General features: G+C 34.4%; 3 protein-coding genes across 5 annotated transcripts in view; 1 reads left to right on the top strand and 2 right to left on the bottom strand.

Annotated features, from left to right (window-relative positions):
- Positions 1-111: 111 nt before the first annotated feature.
- Positions 112-5,099, bottom strand: LOC105198315. The gene is made up of 6 exons (XM_026135991.2): positions 4,764-5,099; positions 4,154-4,394; positions 3,223-3,558; positions 2,392-2,622; positions 1,758-2,017; positions 112-1,514 (listed from the first exon to the last, which is right to left on the bottom strand). Exons 1-6 carry the CDS (start codon positions 4,895-4,897, stop codon positions 959-961), a joined length of 1,758 nt encoding a protein of 585 aa, XP_025991776.2. The 5' UTR covers positions 4,898-5,099; the 3' UTR covers positions 112-958.
- On the top strand, positions 5,063-6,573 carry LOC105198314 (uncharacterized protein C1orf131). Its single transcript, XM_011164989.3, has 2 exons — positions 5,063-5,396; positions 5,597-6,573. Exon 2 carries the CDS (start codon positions 5,609-5,611, stop codon positions 6,101-6,103), a length of 495 nt encoding a protein of 164 aa, XP_011163291.2. The 5' UTR covers positions 5,063-5,396; positions 5,597-5,608; the 3' UTR covers positions 6,104-6,573.
- Positions 6,420-21,841, bottom strand: part of LOC105198318 (b(0,+)-type amino acid transporter 1) — a 24,541-nt gene continuing 9,119 nt past the window's right edge. Inside the window, exons 1-5 of one of the 3 annotated variants that reach the window (XM_011164992.3) lie at positions 12,931-13,074; positions 8,847-9,970; positions 8,399-8,612; positions 7,578-7,883; positions 6,420-6,828 (exon numbers count right to left, since the gene is read on the bottom strand). In XM_011164992.3, the coding sequence (XP_011163294.1) occupies positions 6,764-6,828; positions 7,578-7,883; positions 8,399-8,612; positions 8,847-9,970; positions 12,931-13,015 (1,794 nt within the window). In that variant the 5' untranslated portion in view covers positions 13,016-13,074 and the 3' untranslated portion in view covers positions 6,420-6,763. The other 2 variants (XM_011164993.3, XM_039455525.1) reach the window with 2 other exon arrangements.

Below are 21,841 nucleotides of genomic sequence, written 5' to 3' on the forward strand. Positions count from 1 at the left end.
CTATAACTTTTCATCATAAAATTACCTGTATTTTTTACGTTTTATTTCTTGTCTATTAATTATACGTAGTCAATATTTATATTTATATATATATATTTATACTTATATGTATATTTTTAATACATTTTATTTATTTTATATATTTTTTATATATTTCTAATATATACATACATAAACATACCTATAAACATTAAAGCTTTTATCTATAAATATTTCTAATGAAATAAAATAATTTATGTAATAAAATCAAACTATAATGCGTACATTGTCATGTATTTTTAATATAAAGAAAATGTATGATAATAAAACTCAATGCTTAAAATTTTTATATTTCTTAATTCCAACATATTTAAAATTATTAATAATTTTGCATGTATCGACAAGCAACATTCTAATCTTTAATTTTATCTTTCATTATTTCCTAATATAATATACTTTTGCAAGAACCTATTATGAAAACTTTATTCTCAACAAAAACTTCATTCTCATTAATATATGTACTACATGTACATAGATAAATCATCCTTGACTCAATTAACTTACACTTATTTTTTAAATAAATACTTAATAAATATCTTTCTCGTTAAATTCTAAAATCAACTAAATTTTATACATATCTGTACTAAGTTTAAATGCTTATATCACTCATTTCAGATCTTAAATCCAAGCTTTATAAATTTTATCTCTCCTAAAAAATTCTTCCTAAAAGATCTTTCAAAAAGATAACAGACTTATTAACAAATTCAACACTTACTTTCTAATGCCTAATTTAATATCTGTCTTATCGCTCAACAAAAAAAAGGTATATCCATTCTATAATACATCTTTACATTTTTTTTATCTTTTTCATTTTCAGCTGTTCTATGTTTATAAGATCTGCTTCAAAATATGAGATTATGACTTTTCACGTTAATCTACCAAACAAATGTTTCTAGGTATACTACACTATCTGCTACAATTATTCACCGAGATTCATTTTCTGTTTAATTTCCAATGCAAGTTTGTAGCCGAGTTCCGGTCGTCGGTCTCTTCCCTCCACCATAGCTTTGATCTGGCTGGAGTTTACTATCACGCCGTTGCTAGCTATTACGGTGGCTTTGGTTTTTTCAATGTCGACGAGATCTACGCCGCGACTGCAATCGTCGATCAATATAGTGCGGTAACCGCTTGTGAGCGCATCCACTGCAGTAGCACCCACGCAAACGTCGTAAGCCAGTCCGCAGATGTAAATATCAGTGGCGCCTTTTTCCTGCAGCTGCGACGATAGCGTGGTCTCGGTGAGCTTCTTGTTGTCCCAGAAGACCGAGTAGGAGTCGACCTCTGGGTTTGTGCCCTTGTAAATCTTAATCGCGTTGTCGAGGATCTTCAGATCTTTGTGAAGCTCGGCACCCCAAGAATCCTGCACGCAGTGACGCGGCCACAAACGTTGCTTCTGCAACGGTGGACCTCGGAACGTTACAGTGTCGTATACTCGTGCCGCTTCCTTTGAAATATTGCTGCTGATGTCTACCTCCCTAATAATAGCAAATGAATCAACCACTTTGTTTTCGCTTCTTTTTTTTCTTTGCTGACACTTACTTCGTATCTCTTTTATGTCAAAAAATAGAAATTTTATTACCTTAATAAAAAGTTGAACATAGAACTTAGAACATTTTAAACTTAAATTTATATTTATATATCTTTAACTTATATGAATTATTTCTTATAAAACATGAGATTTTTTTTATTTTTGTATTTTATAATATGTTGATAATTACCTCAAGTGCAAATTATCAATAAAGGATACGTGATCCACGGGATGCCAGTCCAAGGAATAAAACACCGAGTCAAACGGCACAGTTTCCAGCAATCGATTAATTGGTTCGATTACTATTGGTTCGATTACTTCCGTACCGTCGTGTTGCGCGGCGCAGTGTTTTATGTTCAAGGAACCTGTTATAAAGTCATTTTGCACATCCACAATTAGGAAGGCGCTTTTGGGACGCGTACATATTTTGATCCATCGATTCCAGCAGACCTACAAGTTGTATCAATAGAAACAATATTAAATAAGTAATAAAAAAATATCCAATTTATTAAAATTTTCATGATTTAATTAAATAATTCATTTCAAAAAGGGTATTATTTCAAAATATTTAAATATAAAATTAGTTGCGTTAATATTATTATTAGACATTTACCTTTCCAAATAAAATAGTAAAGATAAAATTGTTAGAAAAATGGCGTGTTAAGTTCCTAACAATATAACAATATTTCTATTATTTCAAAAGAAAGCTTAAAATTAAATAATTTTCTACATTTTATATTTAACACATTTGCGTGCGCTCTCTTTCTCTCTCTCAAACAATTAACTTAATTCTATTAATAATATTCTAAATATCCTTTACGTACCTCGAATTCTTCTCTGTCAATCACGCCATCGCCTTTAAGATCAAAGATCGAGTACACCTCACGCAATTGATCTTCCTCGAGGCCGTAAATTTTGCCGCGGTCATTTCGAAACAACGCGCGGCATATAAGATCGAATTCCGAGATCGACAGGAATCCGTCGCAGTCTTTATCAAAGGCATTGAAACATGCGTCCATGTCTCTCGCTACTTGCCGACTACCTGTTTCCAAGTTCTACTTGTTTAATCAATACTCAGATTAGCGTCCGTCTGATCACTTTACACCTGGACCGGCTCAACCAAATATAGATCTATTGATGAAAATACTGCAGTATTTTATATATAATACTTAACGTTGTTACTGCAATATGTTACAATCTAGCCCCACTCGATTCCTTTGAAGAGTGTTTCGCAAAAATGTTCCGTAAATACTAACGTAAATGTTACCGTCATTTAAATCGATTTATTGTCAAACGGTTTGATATATTACAAGATTATATAGAAAATTTTTTTATTTATCCTATATTTTACATTTCAAGATTGAAAATAGAAAGGATTAATTTAATTCGTTTACTGCATTTAAATTTAAGCTTTAGCTTCTTAATTATATCGTCCCGAATTACAGTATTATCTTTTCATTTAGACTGCAACGTTACACAGACCGCGCAAGTCTCTGATGCGTCAACAGCGACACGTCAACCATTGGTTCGGGCTCCAACAGTTCATGTACTTCATACTTAGAGGACTCTTCATAAGCGTACGTCACTGACGTATCGGATAATAGCATGTTGCATTGCGCCAGAATTAAGATGCAATTACGCAACCGTGTGCAAACGTTGCGGTTCTCCACTGGAATCTTCGACAGATCCTCCGTGAAACCACCCTCGGATTTATCGACGTTTTGAATATTTGCGCCGATCCACACATAGCCGTTGTAGCCAAGTATTAGAATGGCGCCGCTTTCTAGAGTATGATAATGCGTTTTCTTGCGTTGGATCAACATCGGCGGTACCTTCAACATTATCCCCTGCGACAGTTTGCCATATTTCAACACTCGCGCGTGTAGAGAAAGCGAGCCATCGGCGAAGATCGATTGCACCTCCGCGCATATCAGGTCTCCCTCCTGCAAATACCTACGCATCGTCTGCTCATCTTCGGCGGATCTTCTTCTCTGTGAATTTCAAGAGCAATCCAATACAATATGTATTAGGAACTATTAAATCTTTTTTATTAATTTTATAAATACAAACTAGTATTTTTTAAATAGGAACTGTATAGAAAGTTTAATTTATTACAGGGACATTTGATATGTCTGATAGCAGTATATCTTGGATGAAAAGTATTCAAATATGTTGAAAAGAGAAATGATAATATTCAGATTTTGTTTTCTCTGAATTCTAAATCAATTCTAAAATTATCTTGAATTAGATGTGCAAATTATTTAAATATAAATGAAATCAGTCAAATTCAGATTGAAAATTTATATGATTCAAATTTGAGTTGTTCAAAAATTTTGAATCAAGAGGTTCAAATATAAATTATATATCAATTATATATCAGTGAAGTGATTCAATGTCAAAAAAACTTGATTCATACATCTCTAACTTTGAACTTTGGAAAATAAAATTTATCTTAATATCAAGAGTATCTATAATTTACATGTATTGAAGTAATAACTTATCTTAAAGGAAAAAAAATTTAACTTTCAAAATATTTGTACTAATATTTAAAAATAAATAAAAATGTTCTATTCATATGTATCTTACCAATTCACCACCAGGCAAATTAACACTAGACAATAATAGAACTGCATCAAGCTTGGCATTTACATCAACCTTCCAACGCTTTTGCTGTACTTCTGTTATCCTTCCTACGATAAGATCACCAATTTCCCCATTGTAACGAGCTTTTAATGGCCTGATCGATATAAGTTTGTTCACCTTCTCCAGGATACCAGCGACTGATGCACGCAATGTTTTATCCTCATCGACATAGGTTCCATGACCTCTGATTAAACAATATTAAAGTTTTAATTAAACAATCAGTTCTATTTCACATGTTGAAATTTTTATTATTAAATTCATTTGGAAAAATATATAATTAAACTTTTATGCAAAATTATCATACTTATATAGTATACTTATTTTACTTTTAGATTAATTTAATATTATAATTTAATATAATTAATATTATTAATTATATGTAGAATCACAAATGTTATTTTTGCATGTTTGATGCATTTAATAATACCGGTCACCGATGACCGGAATAACATTACTGAAAGTGCTAGTCACAAGTGATCGGTATGACATTCAACGTGTTAATTGAATAATCAGTTCCCGCAATTGTGTTATGTAAAACCGAAGACTTTGCTACCTTAAGAAATCCGGCTGACTTGATATCTCCTCGCCGGGAGTGTAGAGTCGCGGCTGGACGCCGTCGTTCGTTATTAGATTGAAGTCTACCCTGTTTACCGCCAGACGTGCGTTAATGGGCGGATACTGAGCCATTGAATAATAATATTGACAAAATTCGATTTCCTGATTGTGCTCTCACCTTCCGACGACTCGATTTCTTTTGGTTAAGTGTCACCGGGTCGTAAATATGCTGTCGATATACATATCATGCACCACGTGTGTAGTGTAAACCAATATTCATTCGGGCAATCAAGTCGGACTGACTCGGACTTCCACTCGACTTCTTTCCGAACTGCACCTTAGTTACACTTCTTGCACTGTTCGTCTTTTCTTTTACAGTTAAAAAGAATTCAGATTTGGTAGCGAATCAAGTCAACAAATTAAATAACTACGCTATTAATTTCTTACACGATTAACATTTTCTTCTTTTCTCTCGGCGTTGAAAAAAAAGCGAGGAAAAAAACTGTATACACGTTTTTGTAGTTTTGCGTTATATTCCATGTGAACGTAGCATAACAGATTTTGGACAAGCTCGCGAGTGGCGTGCTATGGCATGTCAACTTCGCTAATGTGATTATAGTAATAGTTTAATGTAAGTTAAATATTTATGATAATTACATAGCTATTTATAAATGCAAATTTATTTTTTATTTTCAAAATATTTAAAACGTTTATTTTTCAATTTATTCTTAAATTACCTTTAAAGTTATATAGTTTTTCTAACCTGTTAACAAAGGTTAGATTGGAGAACAAATAAAGTGCGCTGTCTTTTAAATATTAATTTTTCTTCAGTGCGAGGAAAAGATGGAAGACTTTGTACCAACGCGTGGGTCCCAAGTCAAGAAATCTGCGACGAGTAATTATATCTCTGTGAATTACGTGGCACCAAAAAAGAAGTCAACGTCTGTAGATAACGCTGATAACGAGAATAAATCGTCAATTAAACAAACGCCAGCCGAGCTAAAGGAACAGCAAGAAAAAGAGATGAAGAAATTGCGATACGAGATTATTAAATTCGGTATGTCCGGTTTTGAAAAGCCAAAGGCGAAGAGAGCGAAAGTCGAGCTCGCTATTAGCCTAGGTGCAAAACCTCCCAAGAACAGGAGAATGAATTACAATAAATTAAAGATGCGTCAGACGACAAAGAAGGAAAAAAAGAAGGAAGAGGAGGGACATAAGTCTGGATTGAGCAATAGTTTACGTAAACCTAAGTCCAAGAAAACACGAAAGAAAGATGGTGATATTCTACGAGTTTATGGTAAGGTACCAAAGGGTGTCTTGGCCAAGCAGAAGAGTTGAATTTATTAGTAGAAAGTTCTGTAGCAGTTTCTAAAACATGAAATTTTGCCCATGTTGCTAGAGTTAAAAGAAAGATGTTTGGAATAAATAATCTTGTAAAAAATGTTAATTAAAAATAAAAGCTATATATTTGTAAATTTTATTTTTATTAATTGAATATCTGATTAGAACTTTTTAATTCAATTAGATAATATTATTCCTGAAATGTAGCAAAGAATTAATGAAAAAAAAACCTATATACAAATTAAAAATAGTGTATAACAACTTGTTTGGTAGTCTGGAAAGGGATCAGCATGTGCAAAGAAAAAGACCTAAATTTGTAACTGCAAACATTTAAAATATTTTTTTGTTGATTCATCGCTTTCTCATTACAACATCAACTATCTATTGTCTAACAATAATATCTCTTCTGCATATTGTATACTATGTATGAAGAATAACAAGTAATAAAATAATATATTTTTATATAATATATATGCCTTTTTTTATATGGATTAATTTTTGGGCCAGCCTTGAGCTTTGTAGTACATATAGAATATAACGCTCTTGTCTGCATGTATTTAAAATAGGGTGTATTCAAATATGCATACAGTTCACACAATGCCATAATGGAATGATTCGGCATTTTGGAGAACTGTAAGTTGATCTCTCGAAATGAAATCAGTCGAAGGCAACCGCCGTTGGAGCCACCTCTAGTAACATCTGCAGGAAGGCATTGACACCTTCTGCAATCAGAAAACAAATAAAAATGTTCAATAAAATTTATACTCAAGAAATATAGTGAAATATTTAAAAATTTATAATCAGGAGTACAGTATAATAAAAGCATTAAAAAAAGAACAAAAAGGCGATTAAATTTCAATAATTTTTGTTTTAGAGATTTGGTAAATTTTTGCTTTACAATCTTTACGTTTTTGAAAAAAATTTAAAAGAGTTCTGAGAACCTTATTTTTAAATATAAAGAAGAGACTTGTGAAAATGTAAAAATAAATGTAAAAGCGGCAAATACGAGTCAGGCGCGATAGACTTTATTTGCGCACCATCTACCGCGCCTGACTCGTATTTGCCGCTTTTACATTTATTTTTACTTATTTTCAAACTTTTTGAAATTTTAAATTGCATTCTTATCATTATTAATCTTTTTAAGACTACATATATTTCAAAATTTAATCTCAAATTTGAAATTTAATTCTAAGTTCTTAATTTCTTTAATTTAAATTTCAGGTTTTTTGAAATAAATGTTAATAGGTTTCAGGGTTTTTGATCATTAATAAGGGACTTGGGGAGTTCCAGTTTTTGCTTTCTCTCTTTATTAGCAAAATATGTAATTTATTTCTTTTTTTTGGGTATAAATATATATTTCTTATCACATCACGATTGATAATAACTGATACAGGACACTGTGAAATTTCCAATCGTTCGTTAGTTGTTAAGTCAGTCTTTATTTTGGCAGTGTGACGGCGTATATACCCACCCATGAATTTGGGCACATATCCAAACTTTACGAACGGGAGGTAGACGAGCATGCCCGCACCAATAAAGCCAGCCGCGTACAGGTACTCGATCTGGGGCTTGTCAATAATCGGCGCCACTATGAGATATGCGGAGATGACGAGCACAAGCACAGGTATCACTAGCGGGCATTTGTACGGTCGCGGATGGTTGGGTCTGGTCCTCCGCATCACCAGCAAGGCGACCATCGAGCCGCCGTAGAATATCCATGCGGTGAATGAGAAGAAGTCGATCAGAGAGTCGATGTTACCGGAGAGAACCATCGCGCCTGCGAAATCAGTAATTTGGCTTACAACATAGATACCTTGAAGCCGACACAGTCCATATAGCAACGATCTCGCCTTGGAAGTAGAACGTAGTAGTATATGTTATATAAAACAAAATCTCAAATAAGCCGGAAGAAGGTCCACAGTACAACTCGAAAATTTTTAGGTCTTCTAGAAGATATCTAAAAGACGAGCCAAAACTTTACATCTAAAAAATATTTAAGACTTCTTTGCATCCATATAGATTAACTTTAATCGCTTTAACTTACTTTTTTTTTAATTCCGAAAATAAGTTAAAACGAGATTAAAATTAATCTATGTTGGCGCAAATAGGCCCAAGAGGCAATTTTTAAAATTTAGAGCGATTGTGAAATCAAATCCCGAGTGAACAAATATAAACATACAAACACGAATAAATGTAAACGAACAATTTTGGCTTCGGTGCGATAGTGCTCGTCGAAGCAAATTGCCCGCGTTTGTTCGCGTTCGTTCGTTTGGTCTAGATTGAATTTGATACCTGCTACGAGGGAATGGAAGATGAGGCCTGGGGCAGGAGTAAAGCGTCGCACGTGCACGTAGCTTAAGCAGTCGAGCAGATGACCCTCTCGCGACGCAGCGAAGCAGAGCCTGCCCGCGGCGAATAGGGTGCCGTTAGCGGACCCGAAAGTACTGATCGCTACAGAGAGTGGCATGAACCATGCCATCACGCCCAGAATCCGATTACCGAACGTCTGCAAAAGAACATCCTTGATCATAATCAAATATAGAAATAAATTGATCGGAGCAAAGTAGCGATCCATATTCTCCCGAGATTCTCCGATAACTTCTGCGTGCTCTTCTCGCGCTACTTTGCTTCTATTTATCAGGTATATGCGTTTCTTTTAAAAAAGATTTTATCCTATATATTTCTCCTGAGAGAAGCAATGTATTTTCTAAACTGGCGAACTCTCGTCGATCATGCTTACCACTGCCACTGCCTCGCTCTCGATCATTTCTGACGGTGACATGACCGCCAGGTAGGATATGTTGATGAGCGCGTAGCAGAGCGTGACGAGCGGTATACCGATCATAATGGACCTGGGTAGATTCTTGGAAGGGTTTTTGATCTCTTCGGTCACGTAATTGAGATTGTTCCAGCCATCGTATGCCCAGAGGCCGGTGTAGAAAGCGGTGGCGAGGCGACCGATGTTGATGGTGCTGCCGTCGATGGTATCGAACGCCGTTTGCAAATGCTGCGTGTTACCTTGTATCAATTTGTACGAGCCGCCGATTATTACCACGAGTATGGCCATCAGTTTGGCGGCAGTGAAAGCGTTCTGCACGCCGGTAGCCAGATTGACGCTGTAACAGTTGATCAAAAGTATCAGAACGATCGCCAGCAGAGCAACGATCTTGACCACCTGATCGGGCGGCTCGCAGTCGACGGTGAACGCCTCAACGGTGTACTGGGCGAACGACAGGCAGATGATCGCCATCTGCGACGGCTTGAGCACCAGGGTGGACACCCAGGAGAAAAGGAAGGCAGGCGGAGCGCCGAACGCGTCCATGAAGTACGCGTACTCGGCACCGCTGCTCGTATTCATGGTGCCCAGCTCGGCGTAGGCGAGGGCACCGCAGAGACTCAGCAGACCGCACGCGGTCCACACGACGAAACTGATGCCGACGCTGCCGGTACGCAACAGCAGACCCGACGGTGACACGAAGATCCCGGAGCCGATCATCGTGCCGACGATTAGAGCCACCCCACTGACGAGTCCCACCCGTCTCTTGAGGTGAACAGCGTCGTTCGCCTCTGCATCCGTCCCCTCCAGCCCTCCGCTCCCTCCACCCCCGTCTTCGTCATCCCCCACACCCCCAGATTGGCCTTCTTTTTGTTGCTGCTGCTGTTGCTGTTGACGCTGTTGCTGTTGAGGATGGTGTAACGACGATCTGCCGTTGCTGCTGCCGTTGACCAATTTGCCAGATCGGCAGACCAATCCTCCGCTAGTGTCACCGGTGCCACCTCCCAACCAACCCCCCGATTGTAGTTGCTGTTGCTGCAGTTGTGGCTGACCGCCGTTGCTCGTCTGCGGATCATGTCCCACGGTAGCTGTGAAAAAAACATCTTATTAGTTTGGTACTTTACATATGTCGTTGACAGACTGAATACATTAAAAATTAATATGAGTTTTCGAAGAGATAAACAAGGTTGTCATAATGAAACAGTTATATTTGAAAATTATCATGCATTATTTTTTTATTAAAAAAAATATATATTAAAAATTTGATAAAATGTATATTAATGTTTGAAAAATATCTACACGAAAAAATAATTATTCTGAAGTACCTAAAAACTTAAATACAGATTTGTGAAAATAATTTTGTTGGACAAAATAATGTATAATAATATATGTAGGACGTTCGAGTATAATGAGCAATGACGCAAAGTCATTGAGATTTTAACTTGAGTGCCCTACATAATTATTTTAACAAAAAAATTATTTTTTAGATCTAGCCAATTAAATTTATTAATGCTTTTGCAAAAATGCGTTTCGCGTACTAAAACGTGAATGTTACTAATTAAACATTACACCTAATAATTACAGATTTGTAAATTAGATCCATTGTGCACGTCACTTTGATTAGTCCCACAATTTCTTTAATCGAAGCTGCAAAAAAGCTTGTCCATATCAAGCATCTAAAAAAAACTATATTCGATCGGATAGGAATAATTATGTTCTTGCATAATTATCCGATGAATAATAAGATCTCATTATTTCCTCGATAGATAGATTATTTCATTAGTAACGTTTAAAAGGCGTTCTTCAGTTTTCCATTTTGAAAGCGTCTTTCTGTTATCCAATTATACTTCTTTAGTGCGAATTATGTTAAAAAAGTCAAAGAACCGAGCGACAGTGGTGAATTTTTCATGAATAATATATCGATTCTGTCGCAGTTTCAAATAACAAAGTAGCAAACTTTTCCACTTCTTGAAATAGCAACGGATCAATCCCATATATAGCACACCTTATCCGAGCAATGTCCTGAACTCATCCTTCGGACGTTCGAACGTCCTTATACGATGTTCTGTGGATGCCTTTAGGACATTCCTCGGAGGTCTGTGCCGCATGGGATTACACGTGCCTTATGAAGTAACAAATTTATTCAGAACCTATTCGCAATTACAAACGACCGTTTCAACTTAAATAAAGATATGTCAATTTTCTGAAGGATTCTGATCTAAAGAATAAAGACTGATAATAATAACTTCCATAAAGGAGAGAGAATTGGAAGAATATCAAACATCGCAATAACGTCTACGATATTTATTTCCATTTATTTACCTTCTTTGAAGTCAACAGTCTGACCAGTCTTTTCCTATTTTCTGTAATCTGATATAATATAAATAACCCATAAGGGGACGAATCATATTGATCATATTCACTTGATCGATTTCCTGGTTAATGCTATTTGAATTGTCCTTCACAGAGAAATCAATTTAATTACTTCATAATTTATTTTGGCTACGAAGCTGAATATAATTCTACTCCAAGAGATTGAGATTTAGAATCCTTTTCCATAAAATCTAAAACTTGGACAGGTAACGAATCGAAATAATAGAAGCGACTCGCTGAATCCAGGTCACCTGGCTGATCGCTCGCAAAAGTACCTCTTTTGCTTCCACTCAACGAAATTCCAAGGAGAAACATCATTTGAGAAACATTGCGGCGGGATATCGCAATTTAGCACTTCGTAGTGTGATCGATCGTGCCGAATGAGTACTATAGAAGTTTGACGAATAAACTGCGGATCGATGGGAACTATCGCGCGGAAGCTCAGGCGAGTCTATAGTTTTTGCACGCCAATAATTCGTCGCTCGTGTTTCTATTCACGTGCGCTTCGCACGTTTGCGAAAGGGAAGTAGGAGAAAGAGAAAGAGAACGCAGAAAGCTGCGAAACCGAATGGACTTCGTCCATATTCGATTTGTGCCGGTTCCTAAGTTTAGAAGTCAGTCACTCGGCGAGAGAGAGTAGGATCGGGCCACGTGGTCTCTGCCCTCGTCCGCGTAACTCGTGCGCGCGGCGGAGTATCATTGCGGACGCGCCGGGCTCGAAATAATTCTGGATTTCGCCGCTTCTTACATAAACGCGACAACTGTTACGCGACAGAGTCGCTTCCGATACTGCTCGATGGAAGAAGGAGACTAACCGCGAACGGCGTGCGTAAACTTTTGACGAGAACAAAATGACGTCGGGTGAACGTAATTGTTATGTATTAATCTACCGCACTTAATTGTTCTCATCGATGTATTAACTTTCTGGGGATGACGGTGAATTTACTGAACCTACCATTATTCACAAATCTTGAATTGTTATTATTAAAATAAACTTAGTATTCATGAAATTAATTATTGCCTGCCTTTTAATCAACATAAATTAAATAGATTTTACGAATCCAGCATATCTGTAACTGTGTTATAGATTTTGACGTCAGCTCCGGAATGTTAAAATATACAATGAGAAAAAGATATTTACATTTGTTAAATATAAGTTCATTTCTCTGAAATAAATCTTTATTTAAATACGGCAAAGTAAAATATTTAAAGCAAATAAACTAATTAATAAGAAAAATGAGATGCATTTCATAGAAATATTCTACCATTACAGTCAAATTTTTTTATATCAAATAAGTTTCAAAAAAACATCATATTTAAATAATATTTACTTGCAAATATTTCTATTTTTTTTCACTAAGTACACTCTACACTGAGAAAAATATTTAAAAATCAATTTATTTGCTGGATGTTTATTTCACTACACTAATGTTTATTTCACTACACTAAATTCTTATTTAAATACAGTAAAATAAGTTTTATTTCCAGCAAATAAAACTGATTATCAAAAAAAAAATATTTCACAGGTTTTTTTTACAATAAATATCGAAAAAAACATCACAAATAACATTTGCTTCTGAATATTTTGTCTTTTTTTCTCAATGTATAAGTACTTCGTTGCAGATATTTTACATTCAAATTTACAATTAACGCGCTCGTAGAAGATTCGTCATACCGGGTGTCGAGAACGAGCAGATCGTCGAACGCAGCAGACACTTATTCGAGGGCGCGACGAGGAGACCGACCGGTCCGTACCGCATCCCTCTTGTTTACTGTGGGGTGGCGAACTGCCGCGCGCCATTGGCCCGCGGCGCCGGCGGCCACGTGATCACTCGCCGCTAGCCAACCCCGAGTACTCTCACACCACGTGACGGTGATAATCATATTATTATCACGCAGTCGCCGCATCGCGACCGTAATAGTTCGCGTGGCGAATTGCCAGGAACGACGCCACGCCGCCACCACCGTCGCCGTCGCCGTCGCCGTCGCCGTCGCCGCCGGCTCCTCTTTCGTCGACGATAAATAATCGGATGAAAAATGCGCGCGAAACTCGCCGGCCTAGCGGCGCGGGAATTTCAAAGCGCGAAGCGGGGGAGGGTGCTCGTCCCCCTTCTCAAGGTGACCCCGCTCCATGCTATCGATCTCATCGGATGCGCACTTACATACCCCGCGTCGCTCCGTTTCGACGTTGCTCATGAAAATCGAACTATCCATTGGGGAACAAATTACAAGCAAATAAAATAACGTATATAAAAATCCTTAGAAAAGAGTAATTTTATTCGAATAATTTTGTATTCGCGAATAAATACGTAATTCAATCGATGATAAATGTGTCCGATAGAAATACGATTTTTAGATGGTGTTACATCTTTAGAAAACCGTAATTTTACGGGCAAATAAAATAACATTAGAAATCCTTAAAGAACAGTAATTTTATTCGAGAGATTTTGTATTCGCAAATACACGCGCAATTCAATGTCCGCTAGAAATGCGTCTTTTCATTTAAAAATAACTTTAGCACTTTAAAAAACACACTGAGAGAAAAAAGTCGAAATATTAACAAGCAAATATATTTGTGATGTCTTTTTCGATATTTATTGGTTACAAAAAATTTTATTATGTGATGACGAAATATTTCTGTGTAATATATCATTTTTCTTGTTAATTGGTTTATGCTGAAAATTAAATTTTATTTTATTGTATTTAAATGAAAATTTATTTCAGTGAAATTATATTCCACAAATAAATTTTCAAGTAATTTTTTCTCGGTATATTGACTTTATTCGAGAGATTTTCAATTCGCAAATAAATTCGTGATTTAATCGATAATAAACGTGTTTAATAGAAATATAGGTTTTCATTTTAAGCTAATGTTAGATCTTTAGAGAACAATAATTTTATTCGAAAGGTTTTGAATTCGCAAATAAATGCGTAAGTTAATCGTTGTTATCGATATAGTAAACGTATTCAATAGAAGTATGTGTTTTTATTTTAATGTTTGTTTTCAAAGTTAAAAAATTCAGTGTCAAAAATAAATTTGATTTTCTGGGATATTTTGTGTTTTTGGTAAGCGTGAATTTAAACGCATAATCGATATTCATTAACATAACAGGAATTTTTAAATTATATAATTTAAGAATGTTATTTTCTCGTAAAAAGCAGGGATAAATCATCAGAATTATTAAGAGAATCACTGTCAAGGATCGTAAAGTTTCTACTTTGACCCCTCGCGTGTATTTTTGAGCGACGGCTTGGTTCCTCTCACTTCTTCCTTTGACTTGATTATTTCGTATGACAGCTGCGCGTTTTGGTAGTATAGCCAAAAACATGGAACAGGGACGGCCACTCATGCCAACAAAACAATATTTTCATTGTTTAGGATATTACACGCTTGTATGACTATGCACGGATAACCGAATTCGTGAATTGCGCGATATCGCGAAACGTGCGTAATCATTGACCATAAAATCGATAGTTGTCGATGTAATGTCGGTTACCGCGCTATTAAAGCACGCTTATCGTAATTGACCACATGGATGGCTCTGCAGAAAATTACGAATTCGGTACAAAATTGATGTTGACCTCTCTCTCACGTGCCAAAATTTTATGCCAAAAAGCTTTTCCATTTGAATTCATTGCATTTCGAACGCTGTGTGCCATGACAATTAAATTGTATAGAATATAGATTCTGCTCAACATTTTTCTTGCAAATTTAAATAAAGGTTTGTTATTTGTCTTTATAAAAAATTAAGGGAATACGTATACAAAGTTACAGTAATATGATTAATTATAAAAACAAGTAAAAACTATAAAAAGTATAATTTATTTTATGAGAAAAAAACAAAGAGAGAGAGAGAGAGAGAGAGAGAGAGAGAGAGAAAGAGATTTCAAAGAAAAATGATCGTTTACGGTCTTGCAGAATTTCTTGAAAAGATTAAACTTAATGTACGGTAATTCTTTTAAAACACCGAGCGATGACATTTTATCAATCTTAAGGAAATTAGTTTCATTTAAAAAACGAATCGAATAAAATAGCGTTATCCCCTCTATTTCGTGTCGACAGATAAACATAGTTATTGGGAAAAGGTACAGATGACCTTACTAAAAGAAGATCATTGTACAGCACATAACTTGAAGACTGTACTGTGTGAAAAGAATAACAAGAATCACTATATAATTACTAAAATTTTTAGACTTAATAATGATACTTAATAATTTATTGCTAAAAAAGAAATGTAAATATGTAATTACATTAATTAGTAGATGTAATATTAACATTTAGCTAGATAAGCAAAGAATATCTTGTACATTATAAATGATTAAGTTATCAGCACCATAGAGAACAGATTATGAACAGATAGATTGTCTTAATAATTTTATGTAATTTTTATAATTTGCATTTAACTAATTTTAAATTAATGAGTAAGTCCTTATACAAATTTTTTGTCGAGCAGATGATAAGAAAATGAGTTGAAACTCTAATTGTTTAGATTATGTTATCCATTAAACAATAATCGATTAAGCATCCATTAGTCTTAGACAGTTATTGTTACTGAGCGTCGCAAAGATTATTGAGATTCCTTGAATTCCTACTGAGCGACCTTCAATCTAACGAATGTGTCTGAAGAGATAATTGAAAAAAAGAAATGTAATTTTTAAGGATCATAATCTACAGATCTGCTGGCAAAAGAACAATGACATTTTCGAGGTCAATTTAATAAAACAAGGTTGAGATCGTGAAAAATAATAGAACTGAACACGAGAAATAATTGCTATACAAACACACGTAGAGCCAAATCGCAAGATACATAGATCGTAATTTCTATACATGTAAGTTTGAATAAATTGCTTAAATTTTATATAATTTATTTCCTGTGAAATAATATAGTTTAGAAATAGTATAGTTTGTAATAGTTAAGTTGGGCTTTAAGCTACAGAGACTCGGAATATTTTTTTCCCAAAAATTTTTTATTGTTGCTTAACTTAATTGTCCTTTGTGTAAAATAAAAATTAAAAGAATTAAAAGAATAAATAAATATTAAATTGCAGAATGTGAGTTTAGTTTCTACATCAATGATGTCATTAATTGCGTCCTCTAGTAATTAACATTGCAGCAACTTGTGGCGAAAACGTGTACATTCTCATATATTATCACTCCAATTAATTAAATATTAATTATAGAGTGATAATGTATAGAATTTTTAATTAAGTTTTATTTTCGGAGCTGTCAGATTACTTTGATTAAAATCAACATAGGACAAGAAAATTTCAAGAGAAAATCCATTACATTATTGAGAGAATTATTACGTGTTAACGTGCATGTATTTGCTTGCACGTGCGAATGCGTAGTTTTTAACAGTTGAGTTCGAGTTAAATTACGCAATTAATTTAACAGTTTTTTCCCTAAATGAATTTTTTCAACAAAACTGGAGATTGGAATAACGCTCCCTATTCAGCCATGTAACCTAATCTACTTCTTGTTAAAAGATTAAGTAGTAACAGTGCGAAATTAATCAGACATAGCTATTTTAATTTACAGTTACAAATCGTTCCAGTTCATATATTGAAATATTATCCAATTCTTTCAACAATTTAATAATTAATCATTACATCACTATATCACTATATATATACAAATTTGACGGTTTCTTTTTAAATAAATTTAATTACAATGTAAAAAAGCGTTGCATTTGATGAGCGTTGCGATTCTTTCGCTGAAAACGCTGCGTTAACAATAACGTTCGATTTTACTTCTAACGCATTGTAACTGTAAATAATCCCTTTTGGCCGACTTGAGCTGTCTCATACTTTCGTCAGTATTTTTTAGTTGGCATTGTGAACTGATTTACTCATCGCATCGTCTCATAATTCATCCACCACGTACGTCGTTGCACCACTCGTCGAAACTTAGCTAAATCCTATTGTTACAACTGTCAACTCGTAACAGTGATGTTTTTGTATACAAAATGAGGTTGTGATGTATAACGACACAAACACATAAATACTAAATATAAGAGGTCGGGACGTGATGATAAAACTGGTATTGGCGAGAGATCATTTCACGCTCGTGTTTAAATAAGCTTATTTACTGTGTTACTGATCATTATATACGGACAGAACGGTTTTCCTGAAGTATCTAAATATTTAGCTAAATATAGATCTGACAAATAACTTTGTCGGGGCATCAAAATAATTATGAAGGGCACTTAAGCATGAGCAATGCCGCGAATAATTTTGACATTTCTAGCTACCAGTTTAAGCTACACAATTATTTTGAGGATCCTATAAATTATTTTCAGAATTTGTATCTAGCTAAATTTTAAATACTTTAGCAAAACTGTTCTTTCCGTGTATATTTTTAAAAATTATTTATATACAGGGTGATTCAAAACAACCCATGTGTCCCTGTAAAGACGTGTTCTTGAATAAATTCTGAGACGATTTTGCCTGTACGAAAATTTTATCCGACGCTTACTTTTTGAATAATAAGAGGATAAAGTTAGCGAATCACGGGCCGTACACACGTGGTAGACAAAGGCGGCGCAACTCAACGTCCGACGCGGGCGCTTACCTGTGTCGAACGGTGAGTTGCGCCGCCTTTGTCTATCATGTGTACACGGCCCGTGATTCGCTAACTTTATCCTCTTATTATTCAAAAAGTAAGCGTCGGACAAAATTTTCGTACAGGAAAAATCGTCTCAGAATTTATTCAAGAACACGTCTTTACAGGGACACATGGGTCGTTCTGAATCACCCTGTATAATAATTAATAAGAGAAATGTAGAAAAGCAAAATCTTTGATTAAAAAAAAAAACTACATATGTATTGCATGATTTATTTTCAGTAAAAGAAATTGTTTTTTTTTAACAATTTAGATAATTCAATAACTTAAACAATTAAAAAAAGATGCAACGTCCATTAAGCGCAGATATTCATCAAGAACATAGTACGTTATCGGATTTCTGTTAAACTGATTAACTCCTGTACAGCGACGCGACAATTTTCGACTCTATGAGATTTATTGTGTGAGATTTATCGCGGTGATAAAATGGAAATTGCGTCGCGACTCCTTTTGCGTGACACAGCCGCGTAATCCGGTCTCATTTAAAACCGATCGCGACCGATATTCCGACGTGCCGTTTAACGACGTAATTGCCGATGACGCGAGGAAACGCGTGCGCAAGCGCGTTTCTAATGACTCTAAACTACGACGATGATAACGACGACGACGACGAAAAATGAAGACGATAAAGGCGCAGAGCGAGGCAAAGACCTGTGATTCACTCTCGATTCTTCGTCTCTTAGCGTGGCTAATTGGGCTGGGTCATATTACAAAATTCCGCGAACTGTCAACACGACACGACTACAGCAAAGTGACCGATCGGATGGCATTCATCAACACGTGTCAGAGTTGATAATCGTTGTCGTCGACGCATGGCGCGCCGACATACACGGGGTGTCGCGAAAGACGGCCGATGGAATAAAGAATTATAAGATAGATAATAGCTGAGCTTAAACTGATGAGAAATATGAATATAATCTTGGGAATTTAAAAGCTTGCACCGAGAAAAAAATTGATTGAAAAACTAAAATTTTTAGTCCAATTTTGTACAACTAAACAATGGATTCAACAATTATTTAGTTTAGCACAAAAAAATATAGTTTATTCATGTCAACCGTTATTATTTTTTAAATCAAGAATTAAACCAACTCAATTTTCGGTTGAACGTATCGGACTAAATATTTTAGTTTTCCAACAAATTTTTTTCTTAATGTAGATGTCACTCAAGATGTCCAGGAGGATATTTCTTAAAGCAAGTAATTAATAAATGCGTCTCTGAAAATATTCAATATTAATTCTTAATGATGAATACTTTATTTTAAATCGGAACAAAACTAATTTATTTTGATGTCAATCTTCACAATCTTTGAAGCATTACAGTTAAATATTATGATCAATTTATAATTAAAAATTTTTTCACATTTAAAAAGATAATTAGAAGGCTCTGTATAATTGATAAATAAAAAAATAGTAAGAGCCTAGTTACGTAAGCAATCAATTTTTCAATTACGGGTCAGTCAAACTTGTTCGAAAAATGGACAGTTTTATTAATAATAAATATGCATGTCAATCCGAAAAATTGAAATGTTCCTGAGTGGTCGAATAAATAAAACCAGTGAAAAATATATATCCATCTAATGTGATTTACGAATTTTCGAGCAATTTTACTTGACTTCATATCTGACAAGAAGACTCCTGTTTTCGAAGTAAAGCGTTTATTGTTAATGAAGCTATCCGGTCAGATGATGGATTGACTGGTTAAGAAGATTCGTTGCGTCTCGTTAACTACGTATTAGCTGTTATTGCCCGTTTGTACTTATAGATCACACATTTGCATTGTTTTAGACAGTTTCGATTAGAGATAGGATCAATTTTCAGCTGGACAGCGTTGTATATATTTCATTATGTGCTCCATCGCATCTAGGGAGATACATGACACTGAGAATTATAACAACGCCCATTTCGCAACATTAACGCGCTGTCGCGTTAACAATCATAACCATTCAATGTAAAGTGTCGCAATGATCTCATTGTATCTGATTCGAGACGCGTGCGGAATGAACGAACGAATGAGCGTTTTCCATCCGCGGAGGTGCCGGAAAGCGAATTACTGTATTGCGTTTCATGGACGAGGTCGCGTTGATCGTAAGAATCCCATCGAGCTCGTTGTTGAAGTCATGTCATTGCGTCGAAGTAGGAATAACGTAAAAAAAAGTAATAACTCTCTTGAACTATGTTTCAAGGACAAAGAGAAAAAAACAAAACATTTTTTCTGTATTTTCTTAGTTATATACATTCTAATTGTATTTATAATTTAATTTTTCTAAAGCGTTACTTGTTCACGAAAAACACTATTTTTGGCGGAAAAGTGACGCTTCAGAAAAATTAAAGTTATAAATGTAATTAAAAAAATATAGAATAAAATGTTGTATTTTTTTTAATACGTTATACATGTACAAATTCATTTTGATATTAAAATAGCTATATACGTAATATATTTTATAAAAGATTAAAACACTTCAATTTAAATCTTAATCTTGACTTTATGAGAATTAAAACAGGATTTATTACTCTTAAAATTAATACAAGTTATATTATAAAAAGTAATCTCCCAGTTTTTAGATTTCAATTTTTAACAAATATATCTATTCTCTAATTTTTTTTTAAATACTTTTAGTTAAGAGAAAATAAGGACACTTCTGGGACACCTCGTACGTAACAAGAATAAGTCATTTCCAGTTTTAATTCTCGGCAGACTTTTTTATTGCGACGCGCGAGATCTCTCTGTTTTAGAGGCCACTTCCTATTTGGGTCGCTTTTTGCAATGCAATTTTTTGTTCAATAATTCAAGTGGAAATGAGTACTGGAATAACGAAGAAAAATAGTCAAAATGATTGAAATGACGGTGTCCTTTGTAACACAATTTTTGTGTTGGTGAAACCGTAAAAACAAATTGAAATTTGTAAAAAAACCAGTATAAATAAAAAAATCTGAAACAATCCTATATTTATTTAAAAAAAAAGATTAAACAAATGTATGCATATATCACGTGTCACGTCTTTTTAATCTTTATTTTAAACTCTAACGTGTTTATTCGAGTCGTTTTTTTTAGAGAAATTTATAATTCTCCCTCACACATATTTTCTCTCTCTGCACAGAATTTTCTTTCAACAAGTTTCCACACTTGGCTTTAATAAATTTTTCTACGAGAAACAAATTTACAGTTACCATATTTTGAAATGCCTCGCTTCTCACGCTAAGTTGAAAAAATGCAATTAATTTCCTTTTAAAAGAATCTACTAGGAACATTAAAAACAAATTTTTTGTCGTTTGCAGAACAATCACTTTGGCTCTTTGAGGCGAAAACGTTTATGCACTAAAATTACGTTCGTTCAGAAAGTAAACTTACTTGAATATTCGAGGTAATTGCTGTCAAATTATGATTATCATAATGTATTCCTTAAGAGCTTGTTATTCTTGCGTTACGTATTGAATACCGCAAGACTTAATCCTTTCAATAGTCGAGAAAACGTACGTCATTACAGGCAAATATTGTCTCTCAAGAAGACTTTGCTTAAATGTCAGAAAGTTGTTTCAACTTATGTAATATGAATATTTCCAATTATATGCACCAATCAGTTAAAATGTATAGCATTGCACATTGCGCTTACAATTTCATACGTGTTATACTCATTAATTTTTTCCTACAAGCCTCGTCATATAATTACACTTCATAATTCTATAGATATGAATAATTTTACGTTCTGAATTGTATGCCTAGTATAATTTAAGAAATACATTTTTTCAAAGAGACTACATATCAATATTAACATTCTAATGTGTATATACAATTTTATATTATTTTATGTATGTGTATATGTATGAATAATTTTTTATATTATATGTATATAATTTAAATAAGATTTTTTTATCAATAAGAGAGATATTTTTTAAAGCTCGCGTAATTTAAATGTAATTTGAATTTCTTGAAAGTCTTATGATTGATATTTCATTAAATTGCACT

Source organism: Solenopsis invicta, chromosome 12 (assembly GCF_016802725.1).
Source record: "Solenopsis invicta isolate M01_SB chromosome 12, UNIL_Sinv_3.0, whole genome shotgun sequence".
Taxonomy (NCBI): Eukaryota; Metazoa; Arthropoda; class Insecta; order Hymenoptera; family Formicidae; genus Solenopsis; species Solenopsis invicta.

What these genes read in the sequence shown, in the direction of transcription:
- LOC105198315 (XM_026135991.2), bottom strand. Translation starts at nt 4,897, where the DNA reads ATGGCTCAGTATCCGCCCATTAACGCACGTCTGGCGGTAAACAGGGTA. An exon ending in ATTTGCCTGGTGGTGAATTG is followed by an intron (nt 3,559 to 4,153) that starts GTAAGATACATA and finishes TGAAATTCACAG; the next exon opens with AGAAGAAGATCCGCCGAAGA. An exon ending in TTGACAGAGAAGAATTCGAG is followed by an intron (nt 2,018 to 2,391) that starts GTACGTAAAGGA and finishes TACAACTTGTAG; the next exon opens with GTCTGCTGGAATCGATGGAT.
- LOC105198314 (XM_011164989.3), top strand. Translation starts at nt 5,609, where the DNA reads ATGGAAGACTTTGTACCAACGCGTGGGTCCCAAGTCAAGAAATCTGCG.